At 44.7% G+C, this 17,238-nt stretch overlaps 1 protein-coding gene across 11 annotated transcripts in view; it reads left to right on the forward strand.

Annotated features, from left to right (window-relative positions):
* Nucleotides 1–9,853: 9,853 nt before the first annotated feature.
* The window catches only part of LOC142584113 (uncharacterized), a 162,218-nt gene continuing 154,833 nt past the window's right edge, over nucleotides 9,854–17,238 (forward strand). For 5 of the 11 annotated variants that reach the window (XM_075694279.1, XM_075694291.1, XM_075694285.1 and 2 more), the window contains exon 1: nucleotides 9,854–10,147. Coding sequence is in view for 1 of the 11 variants with exons in the window: in XM_075694290.1 (XP_075550405.1) it covers nucleotides 10,137–10,147 (11 nt within the window). In the remaining 10 variants the exon portion in view is untranslated. Of the gene's footprint in view, nucleotides 10,148–10,214; nucleotides 10,507–11,541; nucleotides 11,638–17,238 lie in introns of those variants that run through there. The other 6 variants (XM_075694286.1, XM_075694281.1, XM_075694284.1 and 3 more) reach the window with 3 other exon arrangements.

Below are 17,238 nucleotides of genomic sequence, written 5' to 3' on the forward strand. Positions count from 1 at the left end.
CAAGTGAGTTTAGGACATGTAGGATCCTCTGGGCGGGTCTTCTGTGCCATAAGGTGGCCTCGCCGCCTATAGGGTTATCTGACTGACCTATCTCGGTTGCCAGGCTGCTATATCCAGAAGTTCAAATCCTCGGGGTTGTTTTTTTTACAGCCAAGCTGTACATGCCTAGGCGAAGCGCTCGTGGTCCGACCACAGAAACCTTCCGGAGGAAGGTGTCGCACGTCATTGTCTGACATCGTTTCTCTCTCGCAGCAGAGCACACGCGCAGCAGTCTGTAACATTACCTTGTCACCGATACGGAACGTCCTCTGATGGGTGGTCCTCTCATAGTAGACTTCGGATCAAACCTGAGATGACTTCAAGGTGGCCTCCACAATTTCTTTAGCGTTATGCAGGTGCTCCAGCAGATTCAAAACAAACTCGACCACGGTAGGGCCTTCTCGGCGTCCTTCCCACGTTTCCAGCACCATTCGTAAACGTGAGCGCAGTGACCTTCCGTAAACCAACTGGGCGGGGCTGAAGCCAGAGGATTCATCTGGAACCGACCTCAAAGCGAAAATTTCTACTGGTAGGCATGCATCCCAGTAGCGCTTATTCTCATAACACAGTGTGTTTCATAACAGGGACGTGCTTTAGAACGGAATGGCTTTGTTCTACGTTGTTGCTCTGTGGATGATGAATTGAGCTGTGCACTACTTTTATGCCGCATCGCTCTAGAAATGACCTTGTGAGGACACTTGTAAACGCGCTGCCTTGATCACTTTGGTTCTCGGAAGGGAATCGAACTCGGGAAAAGATCAACAACAGCGAATCCACAACATTCTCCGACGTCACCACATGTAGCGCAGGCATCTCTGGAAACTTCGTGGTTGGGCATAACATAGAATGTACTGGTACCCTGTCTCTGTCACAAGAAGTGGCCCAACTGCATCTATCACGAACCGCTGAAACGGCTCTGTAAAAATCGGTGCTAATACCATCGGTGCTGTCCACTTATCCTGCGCCTTTCCGACCCGCTGGCATGTATCTCATGACCGCATAAATTTCTCGACGTCTTTAAAACATCCAAGCCAGTGACACTCTTGTGACAGCCTCTGCTTTGTTTTCTTGGTTCCAAGGTGAGACGACGACAAACTACCATGAGAAGGCCGCAACATGTCTGGACGATACTTCTCGGGAACGAATAGTTGATCTCGCTCCCCGCCGCGCTTTTATCCTTGTATAAGCTACACAACACACCGCTTCTCAGCTCGAAAGAAATATTATTTGCTGGAGTACTTGTTTCTTGCGCTGTCTGATATGCTGAATGGCGGGGTCCCCCATCTGCTGAGTCGCCATCGCTTCTCTATTCCCACTTAGCAGTGTAGTGACTCTACATGACACTGGCAGCAATAAGGCGTTGTCAAGGACCTCCTTGTTCTGCGGTTATGGAGACTGATTCTCTGGCTGACCGGTCTCGGTTGTCTCTTTATCGCGGTGGTCCGTATCGCGTTCATCCGTTTCCGCCACAGATTTATTGGATGTTTCCTCTATAGTATAGCTCTCGAAAATGATGAGTTCCCAATTCTCGCGCCATTGAATGGGTTAATGCCTGTACAACCCGGTCACCGGAAATAATGTTCCTCTCTCGCAAATTACATATCTGATCTGTTTGAGAACAAGTACGGATAGCATTTAGAGAGCGTTCCTGAATCGGCTGCTTCGGTCGTTAGCTTACCGAAAGGACTCTCGATGACCACTGTCGCGTTTGGCAAGCACACGCTCTGTTCTTACACCACCTGGCGGATCCATGTACATTGGCCTGAGTAGTCGGATTGTCACAGATACGATGAATAAACAACATCCATTGTTACCATCGAGTTTCGCAGTGTTCTGCATGGTTTCCTGTTTGCTACCAGGTCATGCATGTAAGGCTGCAACAACTTTATGTTTTCTTCGCAGTCATTGACATACGAAGACGCAACCCTTTCCTTTGTGCAGTTTACCACTATCTGACCCGGTTCCTTGAATTTACAGCAAATGAGCGGTCACTGTTTTACTTGGTTCACTGTAGTCCTTTGCTTTATTTTTACCTAAAGGGCCCTTTTTGTTTCCTCTCCCTCAACTCGAGGGCTCAAAGCGGGCTTTACATAACGGTTAGTGGTCGTTGTTTTGGGATTGTAGACCCTATCAATTCATAGTCTGTTGCTAAGCTGTCGGCGCATTGCGTACTCCTCGACGAGTTCGGCCACTTTCGTCGCAGAAGGTACGTCATCCCGGTCCTGTAACCAAGTTATTTCGTGCGGTGGGCAACAGTTGTAAAACTGCTCTACCAGTATCCTCTCCACTACAGCGTTCCTGTCACCGTAGGACTGACTGCCCTTTAAACATTCGGTTAAGCTTACTCTTGTATAGAAACTCGGGATAACTTTTTTCCCTCAAATTCTTGGCGCCCAAAATTTTTCTCTAAAGGCTGTACGTTCTTCAAAGGCAAGCCCTGACCTCCTCGTCGTTTCGTTGTTTCCTTACTCCTAGCTGAGCCGCGCAACAACCTCTGCTGCCTCGTAGGGCAGAACCGCCTGTGAGACCATGTGTCTCGCTGAAATGACGGTTTCGGGTACGTTAGTTCAAGCTTTTGTGCTTCAGAATGAGTGATACTTTCCTAAAGGACAAGTCATACTCTCAGGCCGTCCCACAGGTAAAGCTCAGTTATACTGCGGCATGCTGATCTTCGAATATGACATCTTTGACAAGGGTGGAAGATTGGGCAAGCTGGCACGGCATCGTTTTGTCTTGTGTTTAGTGCAACTCAGGTTGAGTGTAAACGAAAAGAGAGGAAGAGAAGCCGATGATAGGATGGCCACTCACTTCTAAGTGGTTTATTTGGCGACAACTGCCCCAAATTAACTGGCCACTATATTTAATTTGTCTAATTCAAAGAGGGTCACGCACCCTGGTTGTGAAAAAAGACAACAATAGCTTCCAGGCTGCGCACAGAGTATGGTATATAGCTAACAATTCTCGTGTGGCGCAATTTATATTAGACTGGCCGGTAGATGTCTTAATGATCGTTTGCGAGATAATGGCAACAATTCCACGGACAGGATTTTATCCAGTTGCTTCTTCGCAGCCAGCTGTAAAACTTGCGGGCCCGCACGAGCATGCGACGTGTTCTCATGGGTCGCAGTTACAATCCGCTCATGCGCGACATCAAAGAGGCAGGGGCCTAACTTGCGCTGAATACAAGACTATATGACCAGAGCTCTCGTTTAAAATTATTCTTGCCCACAGATCACTCATAACATTGCCCCTGTAGCGCCCACCTGGAGGACACGCTCGCGGACAACTTTCTGTGGCTTCGAAGTGAAAGCTGCTGCATATGTGTTACACGCACCAAGTTATACAGCAGCGTTGACAGTGCCGCGGCCGCTATACGCGTCGCGCCTGCGTCACGCGTCGAAGAAAATGGCGGGATGTCTAGAATAGAACCCGTACATAAACTAGAGTACGGTTGGCTGAGACGAACGGCCGGGGCGGCGCATGCTTTGCAACACGCACGCTGGATAGTGACAGCGCTTTCCATTGCTCGGCATTTACGCTGAATTGGCGTTGCTTCCACATGCAACGGCTTAGTATTTGCGCAGACGCCGAAGGGAAAAGCCGCAAATAAGTAAACCTTGACATACGGTGGTGTGTTCTGTCTCCTTTAACTGTTGCTAATGAGCTGCTGGTGTTTTCTCTTTCCCAGCGTAACCCAACGTGGACTTAAAGCGCTGGACTCTCTAGAGCAGCACCCTCACTTGTGCGCGTTTTGTCTCCATAGATTTCCCTTGATAGCCACATAGCCCTGATGTCCGTGAGTATAGAAGCCAAATGGGGGGGGGGGGGGTGCTGGTCGCCACAGCCACCGCTCTGCTCGCCGCCTTCGCCCTTCTACCGAAATAAATGTAGGGACAACTGCACGGCTCGTGGGCCCCCGTCACAACTCCCTACTCCATGTAGCGCCCACCGACGCCACACCACGGGAATTTCCATATTGAATTCAACAGCAATTTTATTCAAATAATCAAAACTGCTATGCGACAACGTCTGGATCCTTAGCCATAGGCTAGTTATGGATCCATGCAGTTATACAAAGAAAAGTAAACGATTCAGACATGAGCGCAATCGTTTGTTTTGGATCAAACAAACAAAACAAAACAGAAAAAAGAAAGAAGGAAATGCCACCAAACAAAAACCAATCAACTAAGGTGCAGACCACGGCAGGAGGGCTAAAGCCACGGCCCCCGCCGGCTCGGGCGCGCGCCATTCCCCGCATGCCGAGGACACAGCCATCGGCACCCAGAAGCGCAAAGGCTTAGTTTCTGTCCAAACTGCTGTCACCCACGACATGAGCCCCACACCACATGAAACGGTTACACAAAAAGAATTGGTTGAACATTTGTGACTTTAGCCGTTTGCAGAACGGTAAAATGTAATTATTATTTACTCAACGCAGCAAGAATGTACACTGATATGCTACATATACATTTGATGCATGGTGTGTCGAGTAAACACAAGAGTACACCGGCATTGACACTTACGTTACTATACATCCATGAACACATACGTACGTAGAAACGACAAAAAAGCATCACAGCAACGCTGTATCCATTTGTTGACATCATTATAACTTTCGTTAAAGACTAATCAGTTTAGATCGGAACGAAAGAATTCTTTTACAGTAGTATTAAAATTTGCTGACTGCTTAATATTTGCGGGAAGCGAGTTCCATATTTTCATACTTATATAATCTATGCGTCGCTGGCCGTACTGGTTGTGACATATCGGCACGAGAAATTTCTCGAGGAAGGCTGAGCGACTGTTAAATGTGAATTCATTGAAGATAGTGGCAGGAAATGGCGTGTTGCATCTCGTTATCGAACACACTAATAAGGCAACGCGGTAATCTCGCAGGTGCGATAATGGCATGACCTTGTTCGTAAGAAAAAGATTTCTTGACGGTGTAGTAAAGCTAGCGTAGTTGATTATCCGCAAAGCTCTCTTCTAAAGCCGTACTGTAGGCTCCAAGTATGTTTTCTATGTAAATCCCCAGGCTTCAGTAGAGTAGGCTAAGTGAGAATGAACGAGACATATAAACAAGGTTCTCAACGTGTCGAAACTGAAATTACTCCGCGCCTTTGTAAGTACGAAGCATGCAGAAGAGACCTTACCACACAGCCTATCGATATGAGGCTTCCAGTTCAGAGCGGAATCAAGGGTTACCCTTAAGTAGAGCACTGAGTCGAGTTTTACAATTTCATCACGGCCAATCGTATTGCGCCATGGCTCCTCAAAAGGTTTTTTTTCTTAAACGGGGACATAAAAATAATAAATTTAGTTTTATTTGTATTGAAGGAAAGTCGATTACTTTCAAACCATTTGCTAATGTATTGAAGTTCATTGTTGATTGTTTTAACAGCGTTATTTAAAGATTTGCTACTGACCACAAGAGCTGTGTCATCAGCATACATGAAGGCATGTGCTTCATTTAGGCCGCCCGGAAGGTCATTTATGTGTATTGTAAATAATATTGGCCCAAATACCGATCCTTCTGGTACATCCATAGTAATTTCAGAGAGGGTTGAAGTGTGCTCATCGATGACCACTGCTTGTTTACGGTTATCGAGATAGCTTTTTAAGAAGTCTAAGGAAATGCCTCGAAATCCAAGTCTTTCCAGTTTCATGAATATTATGCGATAGTCGACAGTATCAAATGCCTTTCTTATATCTAAAAATACTCCTATTGATATTTCGTTGTTGTTCAAGGCTTCATTGATTACATTAGTTAAAGACAGAATAGCCGTAGTTGTCGATCGCGACTTCTGAAAGCCATGTTGACGCGGGGAAAGGATGTTATTTTTGTGTAGAAATTTTCTTATTATACTAGCCAGTAGTTTCTAAAAAATATGTTTATGCAGTTCAATACCGATATAGGTCGATAATTACCGAAATCGTTGGGGTCCCCACTTTTAAAAGTAGGCGTCACTCTTGCTATTTTCAATACCTCCGGGTATGTGCCCGTGTAAAATGCTTTGTTAAACAATTTAGCGAGAGTGGGTTCCAAGGTTCTTATATTGTTTTTCACTACGGACACCGCAATACCATTGAAACCAGGTGCCCTTCCTCTATCTAATGGATTTGTAGTTGCTAATACTTCCTGGATTGAAATATGTATGTCGCCAAAGGAACATGAATTACAAGCAGGCAAAGATGGCTCGAACCTACTTCACATGCCAAAAAGAAGTTGGGTTCCAACCGTACAAAAGTGATGTTTAAATTCTTCACTTACTGATAAAGCATCGCATCCCGTAGCTATCGATGGAAGAATTCGTTTTGAAACTGCAGGTTTAATAATAGAGTTTGTAGTAGCCCATAATTTTTTTCGGGTTGTGAGATGACGCGTTGATCTGGTTACTGTAATAAAGCTTCTTCTGTATTCTCATTGCTGCCAAGGCTTTGTTTCTGTGCTCCTTGTATTGATTAAAGTAGTACGTGTTTCCTCGATATTGCTTCACTTTAGTATGCCAATAATCTCGCGCTTTAACCAAGTTCAGTACGCTCTTTGTCATCCATGGTCATATTGGTTGCGTATGTTGTGTCTACTTTTATTTGAGTGCAATGTGCAATTGTACCTTTAAGTCTTTCTATTAGTATAGGACAGTGCATGTTAGCGTTTAAGTAGTCAAAGTCGGAGGACGACATGTTGGAAAGTGACAGTGACAGTTTTTCATGATCAATTCGCTCTGTTGTACCGGAAAAATTTGTCCGGTTAAAATATGTATCGTCAAGACAATATAGGAACGCAATCGGTAAGTGGTCAGCTTGACCTGTATCGTAGGCTCCATAAAGGCTTTCAGTTGTATCAAAGTTACATAAAATGTGATCAAGGCAAGTGGAGGTATGACTTGTAGTTCTCGTGGGACCAGTGACAAGATTACTGAACCCATACGAAGACAGTAATTTTGAATATTCAGTGGGTCTGCTACTAAGAGTGTCAATATTCATGTCGCCCACTATAACAGCTTTCTTATTATTTTCGGTCAGGTGGATGAGAGCATACTCTAGGTCATTCAAAAACGTGCTACAATCAGTATGCGAGGGACGGTATACAACACCTATGATGACTATGTACAACTCTACGAAAAACATCTCCGAGTGTCCGCTAGTAGGTCTATTCAAAGAATAATAAAGCCTGTACCCGAGTGAGTTTCTTATATAGAACCCGACCCCTCCTCTCCTGTTTGCAGAAATTCTAGGACACGAGAGAAAAACGTAATTTGGAATGTTATAACTTTCGCCAGGCTTTAGCCAAGTTTCCGTGACGGCTATGACGTCATACATGTTATTGTGCTGTGCCAACAGCGTAAGAAGAGCTTCAAAATTTTTTCCTATTCTTCTCACATTGCATTGAACCAGTGAGTGTGGTCTATGTAATCTATGAAAGTTATCAACAGAAGAAGTCGTCAGCATATTCGGGATATTATGCCACACGGTCTAGGTTAGCCTCCGTGAAGATGCGGAGGACATCGCAGTTTTCAGCTTTCCTCATTTATATTCGTCCTCTCGATACTCAAGCATATTTCCAGTTGTGTTGCTTCTTTGCGGCAGTCGCTTTTGCCAGTAAAAGTTTGGACTCAGTGCATAAGTGCTCATTTATGAACACTGGTGTACGTTCTGTCAGGCCAAAATCGGCTACAATACGACGGGCTTTTTTTGCACATTGAAGCAAGTTGTCACGGGCGGCGCAGGTCTTGAATTTGATAGTGATGTTAGATTGATTTTGGTTTTTTGTTGGAACACGGTGTACGACATCAATATCAGCCATTGTCACCTGCGCAGCAACCTTTGCTGCCAAAGTGGTAACAACTGCCGACAGTGACTCAGTGGGTACCCTGAGGATACCTTTCACTTCAAAATTTGTTCTACGACTGTATTGCTGTAGTTCCATCAGTTCATGTCTAGTACCCTGCAACTCGTTAGAGAGGCGGCTGTTTTCACTTTTTAGTCGACTTTGTTCCGTCTTCGCCTCGCCTAATTCCCTCTACACATTACCAAGTGCTTCCTTGAATTCCTCAAAGCTTTCGCTCACAAAATCTGCAGATTTCTTAAGGGAAGCAAGGTCACGGTTTAGGTTCTTATCCATGTCGTAAATCTTTGCACTCAACTTCTACAGCAAGTTCCTTCACCGTTGTGGGCGCTTTTTCGCAGACCCTTTCGCCCGCATTCTTGCTCCCCGCATCAGATCCATCATCGCGCATAGCTGGAGGACGACCCAGGCACGAAACTAATATTTAGTTAATGAAGTTGTTTTACACACCTGTAATGTACAAAAGTGCAATGAGTAGGCCGTTGTTGTGAGCGTGCCTGGACCGTCCACAGCAATGGTTCTGTCGAAGTGTGAAGCACGCTTTTGTGCTCCCCGTTGCATCATCGAAAGCTTCTGCGCAGCAGTAGTGACGCAGGAGGCCTGCCTCAATTCCAGTTTAACGGGATCTGATTCCAGCAACCTGGTCATTAGCTCGGGCACTGGTAGTCGCGTCGAGTGTTCAGAGCAGCCAGCGTCGATGACTGCTCGCTGTAATGCAGCAAAGTGTGGTGAGTAGGCCGTCGATGTGAGCGTGCCTGGACCGTCCGCAGCAATGCTATTGTTACGTGGTAGTGACGGTTGAGAACACAGCAAGCAACTGTGAATGACGAAACTAACTTTATTGGGCGAACCTGTGCCCAGAAAGACAGGCTACACTAAATGCTCAACGAAAACGGCGAACACACTCGGCGATCGTCCAAAATCTGATCAGCGAGTCAAGCGCGTCGGCTTTTATAGATCAGTCGTCGAATGTTCCAGAGTGATAGCTGGGACCCGCGTGCCTTCAAGAAAGTTCTACGCCATTCGCGTCGCGCATGCATCCAATCAGATTACACTAGGTTCGGCGACAACAGACTGCGGATAGAAGCATCGATAACATCCTAGAAACTTCCGATACTTGTAGACGCGTCCTGTGCTGAGCGATAACACTTTCTCAGACGGTAAAAGCGCTCACCCGTAAAAGATAGCCGTTCACGTGTCACTATGGTCGGGTGCTCCGATGCGATGGCTCGGCTCACTGTACCCATATTCCACTGAAATCTTACTTTTGCAGCATTTTGCGGCTTTTCAGTACACTTGTGAAATTCATACAGGCACTCATAAAGTGCGCCTGTAACGCTTTGAATGCTTGAATAACTAAGTTACTAAAGGCTGTAGTTTATCCGCTGGATTGGAATGTTCTGAAGTGCTTGCAAGTAGTATTTGCCCTATTCTTTCCAAATATAAGATCGAACTCACCGCCGGTTCTCCTAGACAACCGGTAAAACTTAGTAGGTGTTTGACATAAGGTCTTGAAACAGAATGAAAACGGGGGCATAAGAAGTTTGATATAGCTCCTATTAACCCAGACTTCAAAATTTCTTTGTATGTCACGCCAAACATCTTCCGTACTTCCGCTAAATAATAATAGGGCAATGAAGTAGATTTTTACTGCGCTATGAAAACCCTCATATAACGGTTTCAGCGTTTGCAGTAGCAATGGCAGCTTCAGTATAAATGCTACGATGGCCTGTACTATGCCGAAATATCATCCATGAAAATGCACACGGTAAATGCCGTCGCCTGGCATTTACACCCGAGTGTCTCACGAAAGTCAAATGACAATTAAACCGAGCACATGTTCGCGTGCGCTTCTCTTCGCTGACATATTGACTCAGACGTATGTGTCCTTATCTTGGTCAAACCCTGCGTATATGTAAAGCGGAGGGAGCAGAAATTTATTATGTATTTCAACTTACAGCACGTTCTGCCAGCTATAACTTCCATGTCCGTGGTATTTGTCTGTGAAATGCTTTCATAAATGAAGTAAGCAGAAAGTGCCGCTTCAACATTTGGCATTGCTGTGAAGCAGTTTAGCCAACACCTGCTAGCTGTTAAATGGAATGGATATCAGTTCCGAATAGCTACATCTAACATACGATAGCCGTCTTGTGCACAATGCAGCGAATTAATGGTTTTGCCTTTGGCTTTGCCTTTACATTAGGGACTCTTGTACTAGCCAATATTTCTATTTACAAGAGCAAGATCGATGGATGGACGGTAAGTGAGAATTGTCCTATTAAAATATTAAACGTGGTCTTTGTCATTGTGCAAATATTACTGATCTTACTTCCAGCTATTACTTCGCGAGTATTTCTTGGTCTTCTATTGTACAAAAATTGAAATATTGAGCATCTGTTCGCACGTAACATCATGGCAAAAACTTTTACGTTGAGGCACTACATAAAGTGCTCTCAGGTAGAAATTTCAGCGCTTGAGACACACACAGGACGAAAATCGGACGCGGAATAAGAACCACCCACTTTTCTGTTTGCCTTCGCTCGACCTACTGCTTGTGTTAAGCATTGACGTTTTGAAGATACTGTACAAACCAGCCTGCGAGTCTCCTAAGATTTCAGGTAACACATTCGTCTGCAGCTAATACAAACAGGTTTCTAAACATTCGTAGGAAACTAATCAATTTTAGCATTGTCTTCTCTGCTAAGCCTAGTACAAAGGCGCAGAGCTAACTAGTGGAGTATATTCTATGGCTACATGTAAGCATAGTTTCAGTGCGTAAGCAATGCAGTACAGAAAAGCATTTTAGGACGCTGAAGCCGGTAAGGTATCGTAAGTGCATGCTGTATCATAATTAGTTAAGGTTAACGTAAACCATAAGTAACGAGCGCTGGACGAGTTGGCTTGGCTCCATTATTAAAGTAGCTCTAAGAAGAACGCACTTGGAAGCGATCACAGGAAGGAGCGCTCACTTTCAAAGTCGTCATCATCATCATCATCATCCTCAGCCTATTTGTGCGTCCACTGCAGGATGAAGGCGTCTCCCTGCTATCTCAAATTACCCCTGCCTTGCGCTAGCTGATTCCAACATGGGCCGGCAAATTTCCTAGTTTCGTCACCTCACCTAGTTTTTTTTTTTCGTCCTTCACTGTGGTTCCCTTCCTTTGGCACCCATTCTGTAACTCTAATGGCCCACCGATTATCTTGCCTTAGTTTACACGGCCTGCCCAGCTCAATTCTTTTTCTTTTTATATCAATTAGAATAACTGCAATCACTGCTTGCTATGTGATCCACACAGCTTTCGTCTTGTCTCCTCATGTTACACCTATCATTTTTCGTTCGATCGTGCTTTCAGCTGAAGTTAAATACGGAAAACTACATATAAACTTCAATCCTTAAAGGGACACTAAAGGTTACCAGAAAGTCAAGTTAAAGTGATAAAGCAATGCTCTGGAACGTCTAAGGCGTCAATATAATCACGAACAGAGCTTTAGTAACCGAGAAATTGAGGTAAATGCATAACACGATTTGAGACCCCCCCCCCCCCAGCGACATTCCGGTACTAGCCCGATGACGAAAGCACACCTCATCATAATTTATGTCACTAGTGAGCGATCGGCAACCTTGAGCGATCGGAAAGCGCGTTTTCCATTCTTGGCCGGCGGAGAGGGGAGACTTCGTTCCGGCCGCGAAGCTCTCTACATCTCAGTAAGGTGCCTGGTGGTGGTCTCGTGCTGACGATGCCCTCTCGGTGAGCGCATATTTCCCCCCTCATCTTTTAAGAGATTCAATACATACAAGCATTTGTCTCGCAAACCGGATTTATTTCAAGGGAATTTTCCACCTCTCAATAATTTCTCTCGTCGTATTCGAGTGCTGATTGCCGTGTTATAGTTTGTTAACGAAGCTTCCCCTCAAGTCTAAATATTGTAAGGCAGTTTGTCGTGTGCCTATCATGGACACGCATGCTTATATCGCCTTCCGTTTCCCTACCACGGTTGCGCTTTAAAACCACGGCGCTGCAATATTGCTTTCCTCTCCTTGCTTCTTCTCCGCCCTTAAACTGGCTCTCTTAACTAATACACGCAGAGACAAATCAACAGCGCGCGCATGCGATCCCATAGATGAGATGAATACATACATATAGAAAAGTATCAGTCATAGCTCTCGTAGTATAGCCTTCTGAGCCGTTTCCTTTTTTTTCTTTTTTTTTCTTTGAAGGAAGTCCTATTAGGGTTATTATAATTACACGAAGGTATTTCGCCCTCGCCAGCAGCAGTACTTGGGATAGCTATTCCGGCGGCTAGCTTCCCACGCTATGCTTGCCGCCCTCGCACCTGTTTAAGCTTTTTCCTAGACGCTAGAGCTATACAATGTCCGCGCAACCTTGAGCGATGGGAAAGCGCGTTTTCCATTCTTGGCCGGCGGAGAGGGGAGACTTCGTTCCTTTGCCAAACAACTCTGTCAACTTATCTTTGCATTGGTCCCAGCTGGTTAGCTCCTCTTCGTGGTTTTCACACCACAGCTTTGCGTGCCTCTAAGGTAGAAGAACAGGTTAGGTAGCATAAGCGTAGGGTCCCATTTGTTGATTCCACTCACGCGTTCGTACATAGCCACCCACTCTTCAACGTCGGCGCCATCCGTCTCGTAGAAATGTTCCAGGATCCTTGGCTTGCACAACCACCACCGAAAGCGACAGCGATACAGCTGGCGATGATGACGTTGAAGGCAGCAACGACGTTGATCCCGCGTGCGCACCGCGATTCATGGTGCGGACGGTGAGGGCGACGTCCACTGCGGAGCTCCGTTTCCAGCCGTGGTACCCCGCACCTCCCTCGAATATGCTACGGGGAAGTTGAGAGTCTTCTTCCTCTCTCTTCTTTCTTCGTTCCGTAACTGTATGAAGCCACATTTTTCCTACTGACATCAGCTCTGCACCTTCGTTGCACTGCCTTCCTACCTTGGCGCGTCGGGACGATTTTTGCTCCTTCTCTTTAAATGATGGGCAAATGCCACGTTTTATATCGTCCCCGCGGGTATGTGCCAGGCCATGAAAACGACGCTGATGTAGCGCGCGGGGGCAAAACAGACGACAACGAAGAGGTGTACCACAGGGTTCCGTTCTTTCCCTTATATTATTTAACATTTTGCTAAGCACAATTCCTTTGTGTCCGGAAGTACATGTTTATGTTTACGCGGACGATATCGCATTTTTTACGTCCGCAAATAATATACATTCACTACAACAGTCGTTGCAGAATTACTTAGGAATGCTGGAGACATGGCTAGATGGGTTATGCATGTCGTTAAATATTAGAAAAAGTGCGGTATTAGTATTCCCATTAACTGCACAGGTGCATATATCTTTACAATACCGACAGGAAATCATCCCTCAAGTTGACGAAGTCAAGTACCTTGGTGTCATTTACGATGGCAAACTCACCTGGCGCAGTCACATTAAACATATTAAAACAAAGGCAGAACGAGCCGTAGCTAAGCTCCGCCGGTTCAGCCACCGTCATTCTGGACTACGCAGGGATACCTTACTGATGATCTATAAAATGTATGTTCGGCCCATATTAGAATTCGGCTGCGTGATATTTTCCGGTGGTCCCGCCTAGAAAATTAAACCTCTCATACTTTTAGAAAGAGAAGCTACACGGTCATGCTTTGGGCTACCTAATTTGTTGCCAACGCTGTTTTATATCAGAAGCTCATACGCCCACCCTAGATTGCAGATTCCGCTTACTTACGGTTCAGACATTTTTTAAAATTTGACTATTTAAAAATACGTACGCAATATGCTTTTCTCACTGAACCTGCTGAGCTTTTTCCAAGTATCGTGGTCGAGATTCCACAGTCCTCAGATAGCATTCATACAAGCACAGTTACAAAAATTGGATGTATCCATACGCCAAGTTTACCATTCAAATGATGCCTTTACAGACCTCAAAACTGAGTTTGAGGACATATTTCCTAATCATTCTAAACTATGACCAAGGCGAGATTTAATTAATATCTTACACGCCCACCTACACCAGCTAACCGCTGACAACGTAATAGCTACTGATTCTTCTGTATGCAATGAGAAGGCCAGAGTGGGGATCTTCTCTGAATCTCTTCAATGGTCCTACTCCCTTCGCCTTCCCGACTTCACACCCATATTTCAGGCAGAATTATTAGCAATTATATTAGCATTACGAAAACTCCCCCAAAAAGACCCATTAGCTGTTATCATGACCGACTCGCTATCTGTATGCACAGCACTAACTGCATCTTTAAATTCAGCAATTCAAAGAACATTTCGTTCGATGGTACCTCCGTACTTGCGAAAAGTATGTTTCATTTGGGTACCGGGACATCATGGGTTGCATTTTAATGAAATGGCCGATTCACTCGCACGAGCATCCCTGAACGGCCCTATCATATCTCTTTTGCCGACATCAGCTTATGTCACCGCGGCTAGGTACAGAAATTTCGCTATATCTCAAAATTCTGCAGCGTCCATGCTAACACCGTGTTCTGAATTCCACCATCTTGGCTTCCCATGGAATATTAATTGGTGTCCTTGAAGGCAATTAGAAGTATGTTTTACAAAATTGAGATGTCGTATACCTCCTCTAAATCTTTACTTACACGGGTCTGGTCTCGCTATGTCCCCTCTATGTTCTTTTTGCAGTGCACCTGAAACTATCGAACACTATTTTCTCTCATGCCGCCGCTTTCTAAGACAAAGAAAAATATTAGAATACTCATTTACCAAACTTGGCCTATCGCTAACCTCGACAAGCATTCTTTCTTTCGGGGCGACTTCACTGGGATCCAGCCACAGGGATGCTTTTCTTGCAGTTTACAATTTCATTCGAGAGACAAAAAGAGTACCTTACTGATTTTCTACAATTATCCATAGTTTCTATTATTTCATTTCTTTACGTTAAATTATTTTATCAAAATTCATAACAATATTTTCATTGCAAGTCTAAATTACAGTTCTATCGTCCCACGCTCCACTATTCAAATGTAGTTGCTCTATACTTCTAACCTTACGGAAAACCGCCTGCTTCTTGGCCAATCCCCCATAGTGGGTACATGCCACTGTCTGGGACACAAGACAAGACAAGACGTCGCGTTGACGGTTCGTATACAGTGCTATTAGCCGTTCTATACACTTGGTTTGTCGTCGCCTACTAGGACGGGGCAATATTGTGACTTCTGGTGAGACCAGTCACTAAAACAAAAATATAGGTTGGCTATAGATACCGTCACTATTTTGCCGTTAACTTAAAATAACACATTCCTTCAACTGAAAAGTAAAATGCAACTACAATATTCCAGCACATCTCGGCGCACGCTGTCAGATGATTGGCCGAAAACCTACGCAAAGGAGTATCGAAAGAGGCGACTGGTTTTCCTCAAGTATATGTGGTTATCAGAATCCTAATCGGCCTGATGGGAATTACGAGAATACTTCTCTTAATTTGGCAGATGACTCTACAACTTCTTGTATCCTTAAAACAGGGTTGAATATTTCGTGGGTTATGTTCATTTAAGACAGCATCAAGACGTCCTTCGTCAATCCAACATACCCACAAACCAAGCCGTCTCTAGAGCCGCTGCTGCGTGGACGTCTACGAGCAAGATGCCGTCCCGTCCTTGGACACGGCCTCGAGCGGTTCGCTTTACTCTTTATATGCTGCTTTTTTTTAATTGTATACGGTATATTACGTCTGCTGTTGCGTCAAAAAGCTAGTATAAATGGTTCTTGCTGACCTCACTTTGACCTTGGCAGTTCAGAAGAGCACATGCGCCCACCTCAATACAAACCCGAAACTTTCAGCTCAACACATTCCCTACTGGCGCACATCTAATTAATTAGGGCTTTTCGAAGGCGTCCCATACCATATCTACACCATCTTTAATAATTTTTAAGGTAAATAAAGAAGATTCCGTCACGCTAGCTTGAATTTAAGGAATGATGATGCAACCTTGCAATGCCGGATTACCTGCCCACTTAAGCCACTGTGAATTGGGCTGCCTTGCATTGCAATGAGAGTGCTCTCTCGCTTGAACTTAGCGTTGGTCACCGTTTGTTTCTGCCAGTAGCATCCCAGAACATTTAAACTCAGGAAATCCGGTCGATAACCTCATGATGGCCACTAAATGACAAACAACGGAACCGTATCATTATTGTAATTCAGAAAGACAAAAGTTTATTCGCAAAGTAGAAATTTCGGACTACCGATTCCTGATATCCGCCATGTCGACTAGACTGCATATTTCTCCCGTGAGAGTCAGTTACCGTGCAAACTTATCTTTTGTTCCTTATTCCTTGGAGCCTCTCTTCATGTCCTATAAAAGTTACACAAAGAGAAATGCTTATTTATTGTGACAAGATGATTAGAAAACTCAAGCAAGAATTTAACCTGTGCTCGATACATCTCCGGTAGCAGAACCAGCAGTGTATTCGTCCTTGCCTTTTCAGAACACCCCAATGGTGAATGGTGAAAGGCGAAGAAAGCGACTGCAGCAGTAGCCACGTCTTTGATAGTATTTTAACGAATCACTACTCTCTCGGCAGCGATCATAATTTTGCATGTTGCTTCTAACATGCTTAGAAGTTTATGTATGTCGGGAACTTTTGACCCCTAATTTGCTCATAGCCCCTTGCACTCCAAGATCTGCGTATCCTAAGTATAGGACACTAGGGCTCAGTTTTCGTCAAGGGCTCTGCATGGGCTGAATGTGCGTTGAGTGTGCTCTTGCTTGTCACAGCTTCCAATTCCTTGTTTTCATTATTCCCGAGGCGCTAAATGGGCTTGAATAGCTGCACTGTGTGGCAATAGCACTTCTATAGCGAAAACTCAATGTGTCAAGAGCTGAAATGTGCTCGCTGCACTATGAATATGGTGTGTGTCGGAGGTAGAAGACGATGATGATGAAGTGCATGGTAGACTGCTTGCTTTTGCAGGCGTGAGAAACTGCAATTACTGCACAGTAGAGAAAGAATGGGCCATTTATGACGAAAATAAATCCGACGAAGCGGCCATCAAGTAGATGGAGGCCATTCAGGTGCAATGAAGAGCTATATATTACGGAAGCACGGTTTGGGTGCGGGCTAGTTACCGAGCAAAAATACGAGCGCAAAGAACTGTTTTCAGGCCTTTCATGCACAATAACCACTATGTGATTACAAGCATGCACGTTTTCAAACATTTAAATGTGCGAAACTCCCGGGAATACCTTGCAATTTTGAAGTACGTCATACTGATCTTTTCAACCACTAAGCCCTGATGTCCTATAAATACGACATGACGCCATAACTCAGAATATAGTTAATAGATTTGTGTTTCTG

The sequence above is a fragment of the Dermacentor variabilis genome, chromosome 6, assembly GCF_050947875.1.
Source record: "Dermacentor variabilis isolate Ectoservices chromosome 6, ASM5094787v1, whole genome shotgun sequence".
NCBI classification, from domain to species: Eukaryota; Metazoa; Arthropoda; class Arachnida; order Ixodida; family Ixodidae; genus Dermacentor; species Dermacentor variabilis.